The 17,347-nt window shown below is 45.1% G+C and overlaps 1 protein-coding gene and 1 pseudogene across 4 annotated transcripts in view; one reads left to right on the top strand and one right to left on the bottom strand.

The window, feature by feature from the left end:
* PPP3CC (protein phosphatase 3, catalytic subunit, gamma isozyme) overlaps positions 1-4,867 on the top strand; it is an 85,416-nt gene extending 80,549 nt beyond the window's left edge. For 2 of the 4 annotated variants that reach the window (XM_015414213.1, XM_015414214.1), the window contains 2 exons: positions 2,283-2,312; positions 4,660-4,867. In XM_015414213.1, coding sequence (XP_015269699.1) covers positions 2,283-2,312; positions 4,660-4,835 — 206 coding nt within the window. In that variant the 3' untranslated portion in view covers positions 4,836-4,867. The remainder of the gene's footprint in view (positions 1-2,282; positions 2,313-4,659) is intronic. The other 2 variants (XM_015414215.1, XM_015414216.1) reach the window with 1 other exon arrangement.
* Positions 4,868-7,046: 2,179 nt separating this feature from the next.
* LOC107113005 lies at positions 7,047-7,423 on the bottom strand (annotated as a pseudogene).
* Positions 7,424-17,347: the final 9,924 nt, after the last annotated feature.

Consider the following 17,347-nt stretch of genomic DNA (forward strand, 5'->3'; position numbering starts at 1 on the left):
CAAAGCCGCTACGTGGGCCATGCCTAACACCTTCATCAGGCACTACGCCCTCGACATTCGTACGAACACCAATACCAGCATGGGACGTCACATTCTATCTTCGGCTACGCAGTAAAGGACCTGCCAGCACCCTCCTCCAGGTAGGCCACTGCTCGCTAATCTCCCATGGGTGTGAAGCACAGAGACCACGTCGAAGATAAACAGGTTGCTTACCTGTAACTGGTGATTTTTGAGTGGTCATCTGTGCATTCACACAACCCGCCCGCCTTCCCCACTGCTGTCAGCTTCTACATTTTTAATAGGGGTTGATTTGCGGCGGTTTGAAGGAACTGGCGGGATGTCCGCGCCCACCCCTCTGGGCATGCGCGGTGGGGTTCCTGCACATGCCCGAGGGACTGGGCGCGAAAATCCGTTAAAAGAGCTTTGCTACAGTACCGATCGATCCAGCGAGTGCGCACCAGATCCCATGGGTGTGAATGCACAGATGACCACTGAAAGATCACCGGTTACAGGTAAGCAACCTGTTTTTACTGTCCATGGGGTTTTCTTGGCAAAGATACTAGAGTGGGTTGCCATTTCCTTCTCCAGTGGATCACATTTTGTCTGAGTTCTCTGCTGTGGCCTGTCCATCCTGGGTGGCCCTCCACGGCATAGCCCACAGCCTCGTTGAACCACGCAAGCCCCCTCACCACTTCAAGGCAGTGATCCATGAGCGAGCCAAGAGGTATAGCCTGTGATATTTCTATGTGAAGCTCAAAAAGTATGCAAGGTGAACACAGTGACCATTTATAGCAACTGTGAAGGGTAACGATCAAGTCTCCTACTTAAGTTTGGCAATGCCATGGCCTTTTAACCCACTGTCCACAACTTTTCTGCATATGCATATCCTGCTGACTGAGAGTTCCCATCCTACATTCAGTTCTAGCCCATAAAAGCATGTGCTGTAATAAATCAGTCTCTGAAGTGCCACAGGATTCTCTTGTGTTTTTCTATAGAGCACTGGATCCTGAGCACTGACTGTGAGTGGCACTGCTATGACACAGGAGCAGATAACAGTGCAGTCTGAAGACATGGCTCACAGAGACTATGCTTTGCTTTAGCATGGGTTGCACACTTATTTTGTGTTAGTAGCAATTGCAGTACTATAAAGTGGCGTCCTTTCAGAGTGTGCCATTTTGACACACAAAGTGGCTGGAGCATCAGAACATCACTACTAAAGTATAAGGCCGACGGCATAATACAAAAAATACTGGGTTTTCTAAAGTATATTATCTCTGGATGTGGAGGTTCTATTTTAGGTTGATGTCAAAATGTTGCTTATTCCTGGGATGGGCCACCAGAGTTAGCCAGACATTTTAAAAAAAACTCTCCTAAACTTATTCTACGGTAACATGCAGTAAAATAACTGCTTGCAAAAATACAGATCACAGAGCATCAAAGTGAATTAAAAGGCATTCTGCTAAAGCACACATTAACCCAAATGTTTTGCATTGGTTCTGGAGCACCTGTTAAAGATCAGCTGTTTCCAAAGAATGGGGGCTATAATGAAAGGGTGGGGGGCAAAGATACTGTCAGCTGCTGACCAGATGGAAGTAGATATGCTGTACGGAACTACTTGCCTTATTGGGAATCCTAGTGGGACAGTGTAGCAGCTCCTCTTTGGTGGCTGAAGAAAAGGATTTGGTCATACTGGTGTTGTTGCATGCCAGTAATGCTCTTTTGGGACACGGGATTGATGTGGTGTGAGTTTGCCTTCACTGAGTCCGGGCATGAGATGCGAAGAAAGCAGATTCTGTGCTGCCATGCTCTCATTCAGTTATAGGCGAGTGCCTTAGATTTGGCTGCTTATCCCCATTTTATTTTTATGGTTATTTTTCATGAAGGCATGAAAACATCACCTAATATGTTCCTAACTCCAGATACTTACCATCATAATGCTGAACTCACGAGCATGAGGCAATAGGAGCGTGTTGCTCCTTGGTCCAAGCACTTATAGAAGAAGCTGTGTCCAATCTCAGAGGCCCTGGTCTTGAGAACCCAGCTGTATTTTGTTTTCATTGGCATCAGTGAAACAGCACCTTGCTGCCCATCCAACTAAGAGAACCAAGGCTTCCTTCCACCTTTCTGCCTCAACTGCTAGCCTTCTCCTCCTAGTTGGTCTTCATTGCAGTCCTCTCCTGTTGGGCCTGGGAGGGTTCTAGATCTCAAACAACCAAAGTAATAAATTCACTCACTCTTTTCTGTCTTCATTTTTGCATGCCACTGTTCCTTCTGTATTACAGCCACAGTAGAAGCAGTAGAGGCACGGGAAGGTATGGTTAGAATCTTATGAGAACCTTGATGGTTTGTGTGTTTGCTATTTTTTTCCAGCAGTATGAGAGGTTTTTTAGTCTTGCATTACCAGAAGTGGAAGGGAACTTAAAGGGGGAGGGGACACAGGCACACAAGACACCCCTTGGGAGTCCAGTCAAGTAAGAATATAAAGGCTCCGCTGGTCAGTCTTAATTGCAGTACTAGGAGTGTGCAAAAAAAAAAATCGGGGTTTTCTTGATTCAGGTCTATTGGACCTGAAAAATATTGGTATTCCCGAATACCAGTGTCAATATTTTACTGGTATTCAGGTAAATATTCGGGAAACTTGAATTTATTCACCTTCATTATACCCTATGGGGACCATCCCCATAGGGTATAATGGAGAATTTAACTCACCGAGTTGTGCTGCAGTGGCAAGTGAAGTGCTTTAAACTTTAAATGCCTTCCCTCCTGGAGTTGTGCCACAGCTGCAGTGCAATGTCGCAAGTGAAGGGAAGTGGTTTAAAGTTTAAATCCCTTCTGGAGTCGTGCTACAACTTTAAATCGCTTCCTTTCAGTTGCGGAGTTGCACACTGTGGCATGACTCTGGGAGGGAAGGGAAGGCATTTTAACTTTAAATGCCTTCTGAACTTGCTGAGTCATACCAAAGTGACAGCAGGACTCAGCGAGCAGCCACGCCCAAATAAAAGCTGAATAATAGCTTTTTTTTTCGATGTGGCTACTTTGGTAGCCAAATACAGACCTCTGATCTGTATTCAGCTGAATAAATAAATATAGATAAGTATTTTTCAGGTATTTATTCAGTTCGGTATATACCAAGCACGCACCCCTATGCAGTACTTCTCTGTTGGGAAACAAAAGTGGGAAACAAAACAAAACAAAAGTTGGGAAACAAAAGGCCTCAAAGAGTTACAACAATGAAAAATACATCCTGAGGCACTTCTGTTTTTTGCTAACTGCATCTTTATTGACCACTGTTCTTTGTTTCTGAACTATCATAGGGGATTGGCTCCTTCCTTTGGTACTTCAAGCAACGCTGCTATACTAGAAGAAACATACAAGTTTTAGTTCTTGTGTGTTCTGGTTTGGTCAGCTATCTGCAGACATTGGAAAAGTGCCCCAGAAGTTTCAGTACCATTAAAATGACCCACAGCATATTGGGGTAGCGAAAACTCTGAACCTGTGCAACAGTGGTTTGTCTTGCAAAAAAAAAGCCATTGTTGTTTAGGGCACTCAGAGTAACACAGTAATGGTGTGCGTGTCCAAAACCTAGAATACATCTACCCTGGTCTCTTGCTATCCAGTGTTGAACTTTTGCTTTTGCTTTTAGATGGGCTGGTTAAAGGTTTAATGTGGAATTAACAAAATTGTTCTGCCTATTTACACCAAGTGCGTGGTAAGTGTGGCAGGACACAGTGGTGTCTGGAGAGTAAAGTCTTCAGAAGAATGCATACTTGGTCACAGAATTAGCAATTGTAAATCCAGCTAATGTTTGGATCTGAGGGAGCAGTCTGGCAGAAGAGATGTCCTGCCTGGACACTGAGGCGGTGGAGAGCACAAGTTTGTACCAAATGGATTATGGGCTCTACTGCACCTAAAGCTTCTCCTGTGCTCAGCTTCTGGTCATGCAAGAGGAAAAAAATTATACTGTCTTTTTTATCTACAGATTAGCTTTCTCCGTTTCTTTGTGGTTTTTTGTGTTTGTGTGGTGGTTTTGTGTTAGAATAAGTGGCTTTGATTTAGTCCTCACTATTATTTTGGTTTTTTATGTTTTTCAGCTTTCAAAAGTGTGTTGTTGTTTCACTGCACTAATGTTTCAGTTTATTGAGCACATGTCTGACTTGTTCCTAGTTCCTGTCAAGATTAGACCCTGGAGCTTTTAGGAGTAGAAAAGGCCATTAAGAATCCTTTACTGTATTTAAGATAGTTGAAAGCAGTTTGAGAGAAGCCTATCTTTCCATGGCACACATTTCTTTTGCTCCACTCTCACTCCTGGACAAACAAACCTAGTTAAATTTTCCAAAGGTCCTGTCCAACCTGTTTACCAGAGTAGGATAAGGGTACATCTCACAAGCAGTCCTGACCTTATGGAGAAAAACGACAAAGAGCTCCAGCCTTGGCTTAAAGGATGTCTTTTCATATAAATGAGGTAATAGTTTGCAGCACCCAGTGGTAAAACAGCCCTCAGTATCGCTGTCTGCCCATCCAAAGTCAGACACATGCTCCATAGCCACAACTCTGCTTAGTAGCAGAACAGCATGTTACAAATATTGTTCAGGAGCCAAACAGCAGCTCCATCCAACTTCTCTTCCTCTTCTTCTCCCCTCTCCCTCCCACCCTTTCTAGCCATCCGTGGATTTTCACCGCAGCACAAGATCCGCAGCTTTGAAGAAGCCAGGGGCCTGGACCGCATTAATGAGCGCATGCCACCACGCAAGGATTCAAAGCACCCTGATGGGCCGGTGAACTTAACCTCAACAAACTCTGCAGACAAGAATGGGACGGGGAAGAAAGCCCAGTAATGGTTCAAAACGCCCAGTCTGTATCCAAAACGAAAGGATCCAAAACTTAATGAATTTTATTTATTTATTATGAAGGGGGAGGGGGTTGGGGGGTGAAACCAACTTAGCCTGGAGGCACGTCCATAATCCACTTTACATTCATTCTGTAAGAGAGGTGACCATTTTGTAAGTTTTTTAAATTTTATGTTCAATATATGAAATGTCATCTTTTTTTTTTAATTTAGGGGTGGGTCTAAATGCTAGTGCATATATAAAGTGTTGTTCTGTACAGGTGGCCCATTCCTGACAAGAGGGAAGGAGACTTTGTGGGGGGGTGGGGGAGCAAAAAACAGCCCAAGGCAACTTTGGTGTCTGATTTGTTGAAAAAGCTCATAAGTCAGCCTTGTTTTTTTGTTTTTGTTTTTAAAGTGGCATCTTTCATTTGAAAGTGGCATTTTCTCCTTGCAGCTGTTGCTGGTTTTTTCCCCCTTCTGTTTCTCACTGCATCTGATGCTCCAGCAGTTGACTTCCATTAAAGGCATGTTGCATAGGGCAATTGGTAAACGCTCTGCTTCTTGGAACGCTTCTATCAGAGGCAAATGTTGAAATGTGCAAAGGAACTGGTGGGAAGGAGCCTCCCTTCTCCTCTTGCCCTCTCTAATGTCTTCATTGCTGTTCCTTCAGAAATCCGGGAGGAAGGGAATCTCTTAAAATAAACTAGTGGGTGAGCTTTGAATGGGGTTTCATTATATTAGAAAAATGAGTTCACTTAGCTGGCTGCTAGCTTTGTTCCAGGCATGTAACCATAGTTGATGTCACACTGGTGGGATTTATGTCAGCTTCTCTGGCATGAAAGCAACTCTGCAGTTTGTCACAGAGTCCTTATCTGAATGTGAGAAGTTCTACAAGATTAATATTTTGAAAAAGAGCTCCCTCTTCTTCTTGGCCTACCCACAGAGTGCATAACAATAGCTATTTCTGTTTTGTGCTGGGGCTCTCAGTTATGTGTGACTTAAGGCTCATCCATTCAGGGGACTCCTGTATTCTCAGTTCATTGCTTTAGAAGGAAACCATTGTGATGGAACACAAGCTGTACGAAGAAAGTCCTGTTTTGTGTGAAGTTTTGCACAGCACCAACACCGTTTCCTTTGTCTAGGCTAGACCACCCATATGCTGCCCTTGGGATATCCTGCATTTGCCATGAGGATGGGTGGGTGTCAGGCTGTCAATAGGTGCCCATTATTTGGGTTGGGGGAGGTCCACATCAGGTAGACAACCATACCTGAAAAGGTCTCTTGCTGATCTTCTACCAGTAAACCTCTCAATAACCTCGAGGGGCACAATCAGTCTGCATTACAGAAGGAAAACATAGTCTTAAAATGTGACACTAGAAGGGTCAGCAGTTTGACCCTCAGGCTAAATTTTCAGTGATTGTAGCAGATTTTTGCCCATGTTGGCTCAAAGGGTCTGGCTTTGCACAATACCACTTTTTTTAAATCAACCCTGTGCTCCTAGGCTGATAACAGTGTGGCCTGTCTCTTGGGGAATTCACAAACGATATAGTGAAAGGACTGCTAGAGTTGTGGGATGGGAGGCTCCACAGACTTCCTTTCCGCTCAGCGCTCCAAGCTCTTAAAGTAACAGCATGAGAATCATTTCGCATAGCAATACAAAATGTGCCCTGAATCCATTGCATGTAGAGGGGTGCCCATCACACTTTGTGATTACTGTTGGGAACACCAGTATAGCTGCGACACTGATAATGATCATGTAAATTGTGAAGCTGCTCTGAATTTCCAGGTTTGCATGCAAGCCTGCTTTTTCCTCAAAGCCCGGAAGCCCTTTGGGTGGTGTATCATTTACGTTTCTCTCAAAATGTCATGAAAAGATTGATTATTGGACAGCACATCTAAATCTTGTTCCTTGCTTAATATTGTAAAATCATTGCTGGGTTTTTACAGTATATGGGGGGGGAATGTTTACTGTGAGATCCCTGAAGAGTGGAGGGGACGATGTGCCCAATCCATAAAGTGGGCAGTATGTTTCCTCTGCTAGGAGCAAGTAGTGCACCCAGCTTGTAGCTGGGTGGGGTATCGCAGAAAGAAAGTGAGAGGGCCAAATTGAGAAGAGAAGTGAGGAGTGGTTCTATTCTCGTTGCACATAGAAGTGAGCTGCCACGTGGGCACTGCACAGGATAACCTTTGTAACCAGTTTATATTACACAAAATGGAAAGTCCTGCATTATTCTCACTGGTTTATTCTGGCATGCTGTTAACAGTGTCAGAATCACCTAGGTCTGTGATGACCAGAGTACATACTTTGTAGTAATTTCCACAAACCATACCCAAATTCAGTGTTATTGCCACTGTACTGGTGTGTGTCCATTTTGGCCAACATAGCATAATACTTCATTTAAAAAAATTTCTCCAACCAGGACAGATACTGGCTAGGATGACCAACTTACTTTGCCCTACTACATCATTTCAGAATCTGTTAGTGTCCCAGTAGCTATTTACTGCATTTCATAACCAACAGAAGCCTGGAGTTAATGGACTCCAGGGACCTTTCTATCTTCTTGTCAGCCCCCATCCTTGCAGCTCACATCAGTCCTGCCATTAATAGAGAGATACCTTCAAGTTGGCCGCTAGGGAACAATGAAAGGCAGGTAACCTCTGTCGGTCGAGGAAGGCGGGATTTGTAGTGTAGCAGTGGAGATTGTCCAGCGGCTGGTGCCTCAAGAATAAATTCTTTGAAGGAAAATTGTTTGGAGTCAGAGTTACAAGCGGGGGAATTGTATTTTAAAGTGCCAAAGAACAGCAACTGAACAGATGTGTTGTGCTTTGAAGCTGGGATCCCCATATGCAGAGTTATAAGCCCTGGTTAGTTTTCATTATTCTGACTGTGACAGAGACCAGGCCCTGCTGTGTTCTGTTTTGTTTTTCAATAATCCAAATGTGATCACTTGTTGGAAAAAGAGGTGCAGATTCCCTCCTGCTGGAGTTACCTCAGTTCAACCATAGCTCCCTCCTGGCTCTGGTTGTGGTGTGTTTGAATCAGTCTTCCATAGACAGTTCATACTTCCAGCCTCTTATAACTTAATGGCTTAAGCAAAAAAGGACAATCAGGAGTCTCTGGGCTGTTCTCCAAAAGGAAAAAAAAGCCTCTTCATTGCTCTTTTTTTCTTTTCTTTTTTCTTTTGCTCTGAGCTTAAGGATTTCCCTATTTAAAAAACTTCTTTTTTCATAATTGTGAAATTGGCTGACTTTATCTACATTTCAAATTGAGGGGGAGGACCCTCTGGCTGTCCTTTAAAAGAAAAAACAACACCCAAGCAGTGTGAACATGTGCTTCTCTGGAAGCTGTGTTCTTCAAGAGAGTTCTCATGCTTGCTAGTTGATGTAGTGCAGATGATTTGACCTCGACTAGAGAATCTCCTGCAGGTCGTAGCTCTCAAAGCTCTTCCAGGACAGTTGCTGCCATGCCCCCACCATTCTTATCATACTCCCCAGGAATGTGTAAATTGCATCCATGTCGTGCTTTCTCACCTGTTTACATAAATGCAAACAATGGACCTCCCAAAGGTGTGGGCAATCAGTCACTTGGGTAGAAGTCTGCCTGTACATGCACACCAGAGGGACATGTGCAACCAGCTGCTGGGGCCATAAGCATTGTGTCACCACATCTATGTGCAAAAGAGAACATGCGAGTATTCTGTTTCTCATGTACCAGGGGTAATGTTTGCCTAATGGAATCTTCCTTTGCTCTTGCAGTGAGGATGGTACTGCTGAGATATTTCCTCTGTTTATCACCCTGGAAGCTTAATTCTTGGCAACAGTGTACGTCCCCTAGTTTGCTTATCAAACACAACTGTAACTTTGCACATGGACTGAGACCTAGTAAATGGAAGAGTAATTTGATCCCTGAAATACCACACTGTAGGTTTAGCTCTTTCTTCTCTCTTTCATCTCCCATGCCTTTGTTAGCTATTCTGCTTTCTTGGCAGAAAAACTGGTCTTTAGAGCATTTATGCTACTATGCATATCTAGCAACGTTTTTGAACCATGTTCTGGAGTGCTGTGCATCCAGAATTATTCATCCATATGGAATGTCCCATTCCCACAAATAAGGTTCACAGACTGATTGGCTCATGGCTGCTTGCCAAGGTAAAGGGGACATGATTGCTCCTGATATAAGCTGAGCCGAGTACCTCCCAGTCATGTCAGGGAGGCCAAATGTTTAGGATGGGGCCCAGTCTCCATTGGGCAGCTTCTCAAAACAGATACAAGTTATGGGAAAGGAGGGAGAGTCCTCACATCCTCAGGCAGGAGTCCTTGGTTCTTTCCCTTCCTCTCCGTGTAATTCTGGCATGCTGGTGAAAAAGTATTCCATGGTTCCACATTCAGTTGCATGCAACTAACTTGCTGTCAGGCCAGACCTAGGCTCTGGTTGCCAAGGGAACGCTGGCATTGAGGCCTCGTTTCCTTGGCACAGCATGCAGTGTTTGTGCGGGGTTGAGCAGCAATGGCACACAGTTTAGGGGAGAGTGGGTGTTAATTATCCCCTGATTTGCTAATGCTCATTCCTGTAACACTCTCTGAACTGACTTCCTCTTTCCAGTGAGAGAGTTTGTTTTAAATTCCAGGCACTCTGAAAAGAGGAAAAGGGTAGACCTTGGTCTAGAACAGGAACACACTGTCTCCCACCTTCACCATCCAAGGTCCACCTCTAAATTTCCTGCCTTTTTAAAATTGCCATGTAAGTAAACGGGAGTTGGAAATACAGCACTGAAACCAGCTTCCAGTATTAATATGGGGGGGGGGGCTCCTGCTTCCTTTCCCCCTCTCCTCTTGACCTGAAGGAGCATAACAGTGATGGCTGGCTTCTCTGAGGCCTGGTGCCAATGTGACATTTCTTGACCTCTTAGCTAGGTACTCTTAATCAGGATTTGAAACCCAAGTTTGAAACAGGTGGTGAGGCAACCCTGGTTAGTGTTAACCATAGCAGAGGCCGGTGCCAACGTTTAAACCATGGTTGGGGGGGCCACTGGGGAAAGGGAGTACATGAACCTTCAACTACTCTAGATCTCTTGGGGGTGGGCTGTTGAGAGAGCTTCCAAAGGAATAGCCATTAATCTCATTAAAATGCTACCACATCCACAGACTGGCTACTATTTTCTCCGTTATAGCTGTAAAGGGGAAAGGGGCAGTTCAAAACAATACAGGGTTGGACCCCAAAAGCAGAGCATTGCACCCCGTCATGGACACACTGATGTCACTTCTGGGTGACATCAGTGCATCACGTGACCCCCCCCCCCCCCCCCCCGGATTCTGTCTAAGAGCTGTGAAGGGATCTTGCCTCCGTTTCTCTTCCCACCCACCTCCATTCTCCTCTGTTTCCTTCTGTTCATGGAAACCAGGAGCAAACTTTCCAAGCAACAAGCGCTGCAAATGAAAATTAAAAAGCCAAGAAATACCCCATCAGCCCACGGGACTCCAGAGTTTTAAACACAGTGCGCACTACCCCCTTTCTGTGGGGTTGCTCTGAAGCAGCCTAATATGATGATTAATTTTTTAAAAAAAATTGATCTTGCATGTTAAAAGCAAGGTGCATGTAACAAGGAGGGGAGTCCACAATGGGTCTTCCAGGCTTCAGGAAGAAAGGTGCTTTTACCCCTTTCAGAGAACCTTTTTTACTGTGGGGCCACCCCAGACTGCCACAGACCACTCGCCCCATCCCTGAGTGACTTAAGCTAGCCAGATTCTCCCTACTGGGGCAACACAACACCTTTGCTCATCCCATCCGAGGCGGAATCGCAAGCCCTGGGAATGCGTGGTGAGGAGTTGAGGTTCTTGGTTCTGAAGTATTGTTTGCCCATTGCCTGGAGACTGCCTCCTTTATTTTTCTTGCTCTTTTTTTTTTTTTAGTTATGTTTAAAGAAGAATGGTGAAAAAAATGTTATTTATTGGCGGAAATTATTTAATATAATTTCTCTTTTGTGAACAAGGAATGAATTTGTTAGAACTGTCTTAATGTAAATTGGAAAGTCATCTTTAAGAAAAAAAATTAAAAATTAAATTACAGGTTTGGTCTCAAAGTGTTGTTTTTGGTGCGTGTTCAGGTAGTCCCAGACTCTCTCAGAGAGAAAGATGAATGTAGCTCAGCAGCAGAGAGCGTGCGGATGGCCCCAGGCTCAGTTCTGGCATCTCTGGTTAGATGGGCATATGCAACAGGAGTTGGGAAACAACCTTTCTGTGAGAGCCTGGGGGAGCCAGAGTGGACATTTCTGAGTCAGATGGACCAATGGTCTGACTTGGTATATGAGACCGCTGGGCAACAGAAATATTATTATTATTTCTGCCTACAGCTCTGTTGGAATGTCTCTCTACCAGGTGAACGGATAACCCATGTGACATAATGAAAAACGAAACAGTGGAATAGTCCAGAAAATGAGATGTAAAAATATTCAAGTGCCACGTTTAGGTAGCTTTGCAGCAATGGCAAAATTCAGTTTGAATAACATCAACTATCTAAAAATGGTTGGGGTCAGGCAGCTCTCTCTTCCCCCAGAGAAACTAGTAGGAGCTTATTGCAAGCCATAGGAAGATGTCTTCTGCTGTCCCTCAAGATGAAGCACGCACCAGATCTCTTGTCTTAGAAATCCTACTGAGTCACTGCGACTTGATGACACTTCCCATTACCAGCGGGCGTTGAAGTCTGGATAAGAAATGGCCCACCCCTGGACTTACATCAGAGATCCTTTGGCTACCCTTCCCACGTCCATTAATCTACTGAGAAGCTCCTGTACATTGTGGAGGATTCTGGTATGTGTTCCCTTCGCATTTAGGTCTTGCTGTTGCTTTGCATAAATGAAGGCTGCCGCTTTTTGCCTCCTTGTGATTGAGTCCCTTTGAATTCAGTAGGACTGTCTTCTGAGGGACCAAGAGAGTCAGAGGGATCAGGCTTGGAAAATGTACCATAGATGCTTTTGACACTCATGCAAACTGCAGATGAAGCAAACCAATGGATGGGTTGTCTCTCAGTGAAGTTTGTTCACCATTAGGAGGTCATACAGGCACTGTCTGAATTAACCAGTGTGCATTTCTCAGCTGCTGTGATACTAGAACCTGTTATACTGGACAGCAGTTATGGATAGAAACAGCGATTGGGGATTCAGTCATGGGATTTGAGTGTCAGCAAGCCATTCTCTTTGGGTGGCAGATTTCAAAAGGGATATCTAGCCTCCAATCTCACATCAGGATCGAAGGAGGGGACATCACGCTGACTATCCAAGTGTGAAATGTTGACTGGGTAAGAACAAGTTTTTGGAAGTGATGAGTTGCTGCTGTGGTGGTGAAGGTATCAGACAAAAGGATACAACCTCAGGAATTTGCTGGAGGTGACGGGCTTTTGTGCTGTTCACTTCAGCATGGCTTCCACAGGAGAACTGTCCAAAGGGTTGTGCCACATGTTGGTTACTCAGGAGGGGATACCATTTAGATTTTTGGGGTGACAAAATGACTTGGATTGGCACCAGTGTTGTCAGTGGAACTGAACAACCTTCTGTAACCATGTAGGATTGCCAGCCTCTGGAATAAAAAATTGTGGAAGGTAAGGAAGAAGCCCAGTAATTTCTGGCCAGCCTGTGGTGTCTTCTAGCCAGTTTGAACCAGTTAACTGAGTATTTCATTAAAGTGTAGCTGAACATTTTAATCAGTGGCTGAGAGGAGCCAGTGTAGCATAGCTGTAAGAGCACTGGACAAGGCCCGAGGAGAGCTGTGTTCAAATTTCCACTCAGCCATGAATCTTGCTGGATGATCTTGGGCTAATCAGTTTCTCTTTGAATTATTATGAGAACGATATGGAGGATGGAGCAGAACTGTATACGCTGTCCTGAGCTCCTTGGAGGAAGGATGAAATAAAAATACAACCGATAGATGAGGGAGGGGCCAGCCTTGCCATTCTGATAACCAGCCCAGAAGCAGGAATCAATAACCCAATTATTTGTTTGTCAGCCCTAGACCCATGCCTTGCATATGAATTTTCATTTCCCTCTAGAAATGGTATGCTGCTTCACTACATTCTTTTCTAGACGAGTACTAAAGGGTGTTGAATTCCAGAGAGGCAGTAATGTTTCAGCAAAAGACTTGGAGGATGATTTTCTATGGGAAAATATTCACAATCTCACACACACACACACTGGAACAACATTCACAAAATGTTCAAGACTTGAGGAATTTTTAAAAAATGTTTTAAATTACCTGTGGTAAAAGCAAAGGGTTTGTCCTCAATCAGGTCTACCAGGCAAGAATCCCCACCTGCAGCTGTAGGATCATATTCCTTCATGATCTTTTAATGTATCTCAGTTGCTCATCAACATTATAAGTGTGCATTCTGTCTTACCTGAATAACACTTCTAGTCTCACAAAAGTGCATAAACAATGGAGACAGGTGGATATTTAGTGCCACCTTAAATCCTCAGATGAACTCTAGCAGCCTGCAGGATCTATAAATATACTCTTGTATTCTGTTAACAGTTAACCCAGTAGAAAAGAGCAAGAGTCCAGTAGCACCTTAAAGACTAACACAATTTGTAGCAGGGTATGAGCTTTTCTGAGTCACTGCTCACTTCTTCAGTTACCCCAGTCTCAAAGAGTTCTAATCTGGGTTATTTGTGAGTACAGAACCTGCGGAGGGGGCACAATTTGGTTAACAGAGGCAGTATAAGCTTCTTTACATTTATAGATTGTGCAGGCTCTGTGAACCCCTTTTCAACCATGGTCTTCAAGCAACTAACTTAGCATATATACACAAGGCACATATGAAGCCATACAATCCTTTTCTGATGTGTGGAGAGCCCATTTTGTACAATAATGTTTGCTACATGAACTCATTTTCTGGGCCAAATTGCCCTGGCTGAATTGTTTCCTTAGCCCTTATCACAGCTAAAGAGAAAGTGTAATGGGCCTGCTGCAACCCAGGCTAGCAACTGTAGTACTTTCCTAGAATTCCACAGTGCTACCAGCAAGTCTAAATGGTCTGATCTGAATGCTGTGCAAAAAGTCCATAACTTCCTTAAGAAGTAAAAAAAAATCAAGGATAAATAGCCTCCCTCTGCCCTTTTTTGGTGGTTGAGATCTCGCTGAACCTAGGGGGCAATTCTTCTGTTCCTATCTTAAAGGTCCTCTTCACATATTACTACAGTAATCAAAACATACACTGGGCAGGGAATTGTAGTCAATCCCAGCTGCCTGGCAGGTGTAGTCAGAGGTCATTTCGGGGGAACGCAGTTCCCCCGGGTGAGGTGCAGGGGGCGGGGCACATGACGAAGCCCCGCCCCCTGCTTCCGGCAGCCCCGCTTCCAGCCCTCATTCAGCCAGGAGGAGGCAGGAGAAGAGGGAGGGTAAGTTGCTTCCTCCCCACCTCTCCCCACCCCTGCCTGCCTGGGGCCAGGGAGGGCCTTGGCGGGGCTTCCTCACACTCCCGCTGGCCTTGCAGGTCCACCGCTGGGCCCCTTATGTCAGGGGGTGTGGCATATGCTAATGAGTTATGCTAATGAGTTCCCCTAGCTCTTTTTCTACAAAATGACCCCTGGGTGTAGTTTGCATGATGCACCTGTTTGCTAGCACATGTTCATTTTATTTGTTTTAGGTAGTTTCAGAGGATAGCCGTGTTGGTCTGAAGTACAACCATTAAGTTAGAGTCTAGCAGCGCTTTAGAGGTCAACAAGATTTTTTAGAGCCAAAGCTCCCTTCGTACGTTTTAGATGAAGGGTTTAAGAATCGCGAACTCTTGAAATACAGCAGCCCCCTTGGAGCCTTATTACAAAAGCCTTACTACCATTTCACCAGCAGAGGGCATTGTTGGCTTTCTAGATGCCGTCGGGGCTGGAAGAAGAGGCTGGTTTCGTTTTAAACTAAAACTTAAGTAAACCAAGCAGCTAAATCACCGCTTAGCGTCAACGTCCCGCCCAAGCATTTCAGCAAGGTGCAGGCAGTGGTATCTGCTTCTTATAGAGCAGTAAGGTCTCGTGGCGTGTACTTTTAAACCCATGATTTTCTAGAAGCGCGCGAGTTCGAGCAGAAAGTCCTCTACCAAGGTGCCCTTTGGGCTTCGTTCATCCCGTAGGGACGACTCTTGCGATTACGTTAAGGTCTTTGCCTAGCTGGTCTTCCACGACTTCTGGATAGGTCCCCCGCCAAGCTTCTTACCACCCGATCTTACAGGGGTTTCTGCTGGGACGACAATCGAGTTAGTTCGCACAGAATTGCAGCCTTCAAGGTGTTTTATTTCTTACACTTATACTCCCCGACCGACAAGTGTTCTTGATGAATAAGAGGTGGTGGCAGTTACGCAAGAACACAGTCGGGCTTCTCTTGTTCCTAGTGGCCGTGTCGTTGGCAGCACACATTTCAGACAGACACAAAGGGCAAAGTCCAGGTGAGTCATGTTACAAGTTCTAGGAAAGAAGAAGAAAACAAAGTTGTGGTGCCAACGGGAGGCGGGGCTCTGTTGGGGGGCTGGATGAAATGAGGACACCGCGGGCTGAGCGGGGGCGGGAGGAGGAAGCCGGGCTGCAGCCTGTCCGTTCATTTCAGCGGGCAGGAGAACTTCCCAGTCCCGTGTTAGGGGAGGGGAGGGGACACATGAACTGGATTTTCAAGCATAAAATGAAATGGTATGGTCTCTGTCAGGTTGGTCAGACCATTGCGAAAAGGGGTGGGCGGATTTCCATTGCCGTTCCAGAGCACTTTCTGTACCACTGGTCTATATTTGTATGTGTCGTTTCTTAACGTATTGATTTTTAATTTTTGGTGTATGTTGGGGTTTTTTTGTGAGCTTACTGTAAAGCTTTTAGTTGTTTCAATAAAGTTCTTAAAACGGGGGGAGGAATCTAATACGGCAAGCGGCAAAGTGTTAAAACACTACAACTGAAGGAACCATAGTAAAAAAAAACAGAACCCCCCACCCCAATAAAAAAAAACTAGACTGCCTCACATTCCCTTCTGAAAATCCCAAGAGCAGGAACTTTTCAAATTTTTGAAGGGCTACAGTTCCAGAACCCAGTAGGTGTGTGGGGCAGCCCCAGGGGAAACCCCCCCCCAAACAACTCAAGGCTGAGTTGTGACTGTTAAGTGGAAAGGAGAAAGTGTTGGGAGGTTGTCAATAGGCCTGCAGAAAACTTCCCTGTCCCTCTAATAGAGGCTTGATGTATGGAAATAGACACCTGAAGCTTTTCATGACATGGTGGAGGTAAATAACATCCCATTAAGCCTCTCTTAAAGAGGCAGGGCCTCCCCACCTACCACCCGCTGTTGCGAATTCATTTCCGGGCCTGGACCACTCACACTTCCGCGCATGCTCGCGGCCTCCGTCCAGGTAGGCTCCGGCCTGCGTCGCTCCACCTCCGAGCTCATGACATGGTGGAGGTAAATAGCATCCCATTAAGCCTCTCTTAAAGAGGCAGGGCCTCCCCGCCCACTGCGCACACACACACACACACACACACCACACACCCTGCAGTCAGCTGCCTGAGAGGATGGCGTGAGTACTCCACAGAGAGACACTCTTGTTTCTGCTTCACCTCAGCACAGCATGAGAGTGTGCGTGGTTGCTTCAGTTTTGGGGCCAACTGTTCAGAAGCAGGAGTGTAAACTCTTTGTCTTGGACAGGCCCAGCTTCCTTTTCTCAAGTAATCTGTGCAGTTAGAGGAAAGGAAGAGGGGAGCAGAGCCTAACTCTGAGGTGCTGGCTACTCAGGGTTTCCGCTCTGCCATGGAAGCTTTCTGGGTGACCTTGGGCCAGTTGCTCTTCTGTCAGCCTAACCTTCTTTACAGGGTTGTTGAGAGGATAAAATGGAGGCAGAGAGGATGATGCTGTAAGCCATTTTGAGGAGGAAAGCAGGGTATAAGCATCCAACCAAATAAGAATTGGAACTATTGCTACCCAAAGCGGGGTTGCTACCCAAAGCAGAATTTCAAGAGCTCAACCAGAAGTTGACTAATTTGCTAGAATGGAGGCTATAAAGCCAGAGAAAATCCTACTTGGTCCATTCTTACTCTTAAGTAAGTGTATATGTGTGTAGTGGTTACAGTCCCAGACTAGGATTTGGGAGACCCAGGTTCAGATCCCCAATCATGGAAACTTGCTTGGGCCAGTCAGTCACCATTTCTCAATTTAGCCTACTGCCCAAGGTTATTGTGAGGATAAAATCAAGTAGACGAGAATGATGTAAACCACTTTGGGTCCCAACAGGGGAGGAAGGTGGTATATAAATGAAATAAATAATTAAAAAATAAAATAAATGTGTTAGTCATAGCACAGCCGTTGTGCACTAAGATATGGCTGCATTTGAGATGAAGCACATGGACATGGTCACTGGCAGCACCTCATAATACCACACCTCATCTCCACACCAACAGTTTTGAGCAGTGCACTGTCTGTAGGGAAGTTGAAAAGAGCAAGAGTCCAGTAGCACCTTAAAGACTAACAAAATATGTGGCAGGGTATGAGCTTTCCTGAGTCACTGCTCACTTC

This window comes from Gekko japonicus, unplaced genomic scaffold (genome assembly GCF_001447785.1).
Source record: "Gekko japonicus isolate JY-2015 unplaced genomic scaffold, Gekko_japonicus_V1.1 scaffold9, whole genome shotgun sequence".
Lineage (NCBI taxonomy): Eukaryota > Metazoa > Chordata > Lepidosauria > Squamata > Gekkonidae > Gekko > Gekko japonicus.